The 5,319-nt window shown below is 41.2% G+C and overlaps 1 protein-coding gene across 2 annotated transcripts; it reads right to left on the reverse strand.

Moving 5' to 3' along the window:
- Positions 1–2,334: 2,334 nt before the first annotated feature.
- On the reverse strand, positions 2,335–5,106 carry LOC132092504 (CCN family member 2-like). 2 transcript variants are annotated; one of them, XM_059498756.1, is made up of 6 exons: positions 4,945–5,106; positions 4,808–4,899; positions 4,370–4,586; positions 4,026–4,277; positions 3,608–3,819; positions 2,335–3,490 (listed from the first exon to the last, which is right to left on the reverse strand). In XM_059498756.1, exons 2-6 carry the CDS (start codon positions 4,865–4,867, stop codon positions 3,194–3,196), a joined length of 1,038 nt encoding a protein of 345 aa, XP_059354739.1. In that variant the 5' UTR covers positions 4,868–4,899; positions 4,945–5,106; the 3' UTR covers positions 2,335–3,193. The 2 variants fall into 2 exon arrangements, with proteins under 2 accessions (XP_059354739.1, XP_059354740.1); XM_059498757.1 differs by lacking the exon at positions 4,945–5,106 and having other exon boundaries at positions 4,808–4,907.
- Positions 5,107–5,319: the final 213 nt, after the last annotated feature.

Consider the following 5,319-nt stretch of genomic DNA (forward strand, 5'->3'; position numbering starts at 1 on the left):
TTTTGTTTTCATGATGCTTTCTTTGGATTGTTTGACAATTCAAAAGAGAATACTGGAAAATATTACATAATTCATTTATGTTTCCTGTTAGCTAAATTTCACATTCATAAACAAAAGTTTACTGGCTCTAAACCTCTTTTTTCTTTATTCAAATTGGACTTGGACAAGTATGTGGAAACTATCCGAAGTTCTGTTAATTTGAAAGCTATGAAAACAGTCTCTTTATATTCGTCCTTTGTGTCTTCTTAAGATGTAGTTTTATTACCTCGTTTTTCTTGTTGTTACCCTGGCATAACAAACAAATCTGTGTGTATTGTTGTTTTTGTTTTTTGTCTTTATTATTTTAAGTGTACTGTATTAATGTTTTAATGCTTGTATTGTTTAATAAAAAAAAAAAAAAAAAATAGATCAGTGTTCTTGACTCGTGAACGAGTCAGCCTGTTGTTCATTATCTGGCTCGGCTCGGTGTTCATCTTCAGTTCTCTCTTCACATCAGTTTAGTCAGTGTACTGTTTGAGTAAATGAATTACTCCGGGATATTGGTTTGTTTTAACACAGAGGGAGTGTCAGCCACATTAAACAAGTTAACAGCTTAAGTCATTTGTGGATTAATGCGTATTGGAGACGTGAACCGTTTAAAACGATTCAGTTCGATTTGGTGAACTGGTTCAAAAAGATCCGGTTACATCGAATGATTCGTTCGCGAACCGGATATCACAAACTGCTTTGTTTTGAACTCTCTCACAACAGACACGGAAGAGAAGACAATGCTGAATAAAGTCGTAGTTTTTGCTATTTTTGGACCAAAATGTATTTTCGATGCTTCAAAAAATTCTAACTGACCCTCTGATGTCACATGGACTACTTTGATAATTTTTTTCTTACCTTTCTGGACTACTTTCTTTAATAACTTCATAACACAATACTTGTACTTTTACTTTCAGTACTTGAGTAGTAAATTTTCAAAAAGGCCACTTGCAATGCTTAAGTACAAAAAATGTTGAATACTTTGGTACTTCTACTTAAGTGTTGTGCTTAAAGAGCACTTCAACTTCTACTCAAGTCATTTTTTTGATAGAGCACTTGTACTTTTACTCAAGTCTGGGCCTCTAGTACTTTATACATCTCTGCTCACACATGGTTTGTGTGTCTGTGTACCCATTACTTTTTTTTCTTTTGTTCTGCTGTTGCGTACACATCACCCGTGTTTCGCCTGTTGTCTTGTTTCTGTAAACTCAAGGGCCCTCTCATACACCCGGCACAATGCGCGACGCAAGTGTTATTTATTTGATAAATATTTTATGCTAATTTCAGCCCGAGGCAGTTGTGCGCCCATGGGCGTGCTGGTCTGAAAACTAGGTGTGTTCAGGCGCTTTGCTGGAGCGTTGTTATTTTGAGGCAACTGAAATAGATTGCGCAATTGAACAACAAGAACCTGGTCTAAAGTCTGGCGCATTATTATTATTATTATTATTTTGTTATTTAAAGAGCGCGTTAGTAATATGTGCATTGTGCACAACGCATGTACGCTACACTTTGCTTTGGCACACAGGGACGTCATAATGGATAGTCTTTGCATGTATCAGAATTACGCGCACGAGCAGATCCATTCCCTTATTAGATATGCCATGCCATGGCACGTTACGCCCAAAACACACCCATTAATGATTAGGAGAATAGGGACAACCAATTTAGACAATGCATCGGGCGCGCCAAATATTTTTCCTGTCCTTAAACCAACAAAAGTGTATTCGGACACGCCCAAGGCGCAATTGTGCCGTGCGCTTTTAGACCATGCTGGATAAAAAAAATCATTAAAATATGGTCTAAGACCGGTTTCACTGTGCTTGAACACAATTAAGCCAATAATTTTAACACACACACACACACACACACACACACACACACACACACACACACACACACACACACACACACACACACACACACACACACACACACACACACTTTAATAATAATCCTGAAAAAAAGGCTATAAGCATGATTATTACATGATTATTGTTTTAAAATAAACATGGGTTAAACACAGGTTAGCTTAAGAGTCTTCTTTCAAAAACATAAAAATGCTATATATACAGAACATCAGTTGTAGATGTATATCAGTACTATCAGTGTGTGGTCTTGAGTTTGATGGACCGCACACAATGCAACTGTGTGGTCTGCAGTGGTTATGTAAAAATGGCATTGACGTAAGTATGAGCATGAGAGGCCTTTGTGAAAACATGGTGTTCATGTGTGATTGACGTCAGGGTTTATGTACATTTACCATAAGAAGAGGCTCAGGGTGAAAATGACTCAAAAGATGACAATGTTTATAAAAATATAATATTTTATTTATAACTACAAAAAAAGTGAAAACGTAACTTTTTGGTCACACTTCTCAATAAAATATTGGACAAACTGTAAGAAGAACAGTCAAGTCAGCACATGGAGCTATTATTTAAACATGGTAAAGCAAGAAAATAAGCAAGACATCAAATGCTTTGAATTAAAATTAACTTAAGATGTACAAAATATGTACATTATTTACAGCTTTCAAAAAATAGATACTGTAATAAAAATAGAATGAAGCTACAATTCATCCAGTCTTTTTGACAGGGGTACTGACTCTCTCCCATCAGGAGGGGCCAGACAGTCGAAGTCAAACACTCAGTGCTATATTAACCTTCATAGTTCTTGGCCAAACTTCATGTCTTGTTTCAGCTAAAAAAAATCAACTAAACATAAGAGCACATCAGTTTCTCTGTCTCTTTCTTCTGCCTTCTATCGGCTTGGTGAGGCGATTAGCTTCTAGGGCTAAAAGCTGCCTTCCGGTTTCTTACTATTTTTCTCAGAATCTGAATCTGCCCACCACAGTTTGGGGGAGGGGCTTGGCATCATCTGCCAATCAGTGACATTGGGCGTCACAGAGTCGGACTATTAGTGCAGTAATGTTTTTTTATGGGGCGTCCGAACAGAGTCATTTTACAATCCCCACCCCCTAACCTTAGACATCCACCATGACAAATGTAGTCCATGTACAAAATACATACACACAAAAAAATGTAAAATGAAAGCAAAAAACCATAAAAAGACAAACAATTACTTTGTGCTGAGATATGAGATGGATATCTGCTAGATTCAAGTGGACAGTCACCGCATGGAACTCCTTGGCGTTGCTGTCACTGTCTCCTTACGCCATGTCACCGACCATCTTCTTGTAATACATGGACTCAAAGATGTCGTTCTCCCCGGGGCAGTTGTAGTGGCATGCGCAGGTCTTGATGAACATCATCTGCTTCTTCATGACTTGGCCGTCTGGGCACTTGAACTCCATGGGCAAGGTGGCAGTTCTGTGAGGCGTGCAGCAGCGTCCATCCGTGCAAACGCCACAGAACTTGGGCCGGTAAGACTTGGTGGTGGTGCAGCCAGAAATCTCAAACTTCATGGGTTTTGAGACTCGTGGTGTGCGGATACACTTCTTCCCTTTCTGTAAAAGCATAAAATGAAAAGATAGCCATCAAGTTCTGTGACGTCATTATCATGCATCAGTGGAACCAAGAGTGAGCTGTGCTGTGATTGGTTTGGAAGGTAGGTTGCTGCTTACCCTGATTTTCTCCTCTAGGTGTGAATCGCAGGGGCGAACCATACAGAGGCGGGACTGCTTCTCAAGACGGCACTCGCGGTTGTCATTGGTGACACGGGTAGAGATTCCCAAGCCGCAGGTCTTTGAGCATGCACTCCATTCTGTGGTCTGAACCAGGCAGTTCTCTCTCATCTTGGAGGGATCGGGCCCGTATGTCTCCTCCTCTCTGTAAGCTACAAAAAAAGACAACATTTTTACTTAACACATTCCTTACAGCTGCATGATGTCATCCAAATATTCATATCATTACATCATTGCACTGGAATTCATTCCAACCTCCTTAATGGAGACCATTACTGTGTCTGAATATGTATGACTCATTGAATCACCACTTTGACAGTTCTGACTCAAAGAACAGTCGAGGTCAAAGAATGCTCACCTGCCAAAGCTGGTCCCACAAAGGTATTCTGTTGAGGGGAGTCACACACCCACTCCTCACAGCACTTCCCTGGGACCTTCACCCTGCGGGGCATCGGGCAGTCAGGGCTGGGGAGCCTAATGTCCATTCCACAGAGGGGCACGCAACCTACAGCACCGTCTAGACACGTGCACTGGTATTTACAACTGCTCTGGAAGGACTCTCCGCTGCGATACACCATTCCACCAAACACGCAAGTGGCACCTTCTCTTGCTGTGAGATGGGGAAAGAAAATGGTTTACAACTCTGACTCAACTCAACAACTATAGATTCAGTGTCTGTATGTCAACAGTCAATATCCTTACCTGTGCAGACTCCAATACGACGGTTGCTTGGGGAGCCGTAGTCACAGTAAAGGCCTTTGTGGGGGTCACAAACGTCTCGCTCTGTGCAAAGTTCGCCCAGTTGCTTGGCACACACCCGGCAGCACCCACAGGTGTCCGGCACCAGGCTCACACCAGGCGAACACTGGGGTGGTACATCAGGGCATTGGCATTGTCCACTGCAATCCTGAGCCGTAGCCTGAGGAATATAACACATGCTCTTGTAAGACTTTGTACATTTGCTCAACACTGACCTTAAATATAAGGGTTAAAATGTGGCATTTTATGAGGTATTTGTGTCTGGCGGCAAAAGATTAAAGTTATAGCCTGATCTTGCTAATCATTAATAGTCTGGATTTCTACATGCATTTAAACAAGATAGTGGTCTCTTTCTTATAATAGTGCTTTTAAAGGACTTACCCATCCACAGAAAGTCAGGCACAGTAAAGCAAGCACTCTTAGATTCATTCCAGAAAACATTATGACCACTTCTTTCCAATCTCTTTAAAAAAAATAATATGTATATCTTTTTGGATCCTAGAAAGTCTTGCAACTGTAATGCAGTCTCCTCTTCAGATTTGATCAAGTTGATCTCGTTGTGTAGTCTTTGAATCAAGTTCCTCCTGATCGTGTCGAGTGAAAGCTAGAATTTAGCTTCGGTATGAAGATTAGGCTGAGCAGTTTCGAGCAACTGTTGCTTCTCTCTGGAGGATGTAGAGTGTTCTGATTCTCCAGCAGCAGCTGAGCTACCTTTATACACACCACACTGTGGTGGGCTGCCTCTACCTCAATGGAACGCTGGATAAACATGGGCATTCCTGGCATTCTTTCCTAGTTTCCTACCCCCTCCACTCTCCACTCCCCTCTCCCCGTCCACTAGACCTGCACCCACTGCCATCCAACATTCCTGGGCTGTCACACAGCAAAATAAA

This window comes from Carassius carassius, chromosome 18 (assembly GCF_963082965.1).
Source record: "Carassius carassius chromosome 18, fCarCar2.1, whole genome shotgun sequence".
Taxonomy (NCBI): domain Eukaryota; kingdom Metazoa; phylum Chordata; class Actinopteri; order Cypriniformes; family Cyprinidae; genus Carassius; species Carassius carassius.

Bases quoted from the DNA above. Each gene is read 5' to 3' on its own strand.
- LOC132092504 (XM_059498756.1), bottom strand. From the start codon at position 4,867: ATGTTTTCTGGAATGAATCTAAGAGTGCTTGCTTTACTGTGCCTGACT. The intron at 4,587-4,807 runs GTAAGTCCTTTA...TATATTCCTCAG, and splicing joins GCCTGACTTTCTGTGGATGG to GCTACGGCTCAGGATTGCAG. The intron at 3,820-4,025 runs GTGAGCATTCTT...CTTTTTTTGTAG, and splicing joins TGTGGGACCAGCTTTGGCAG to CTTACAGAGAGGAGGAGACA.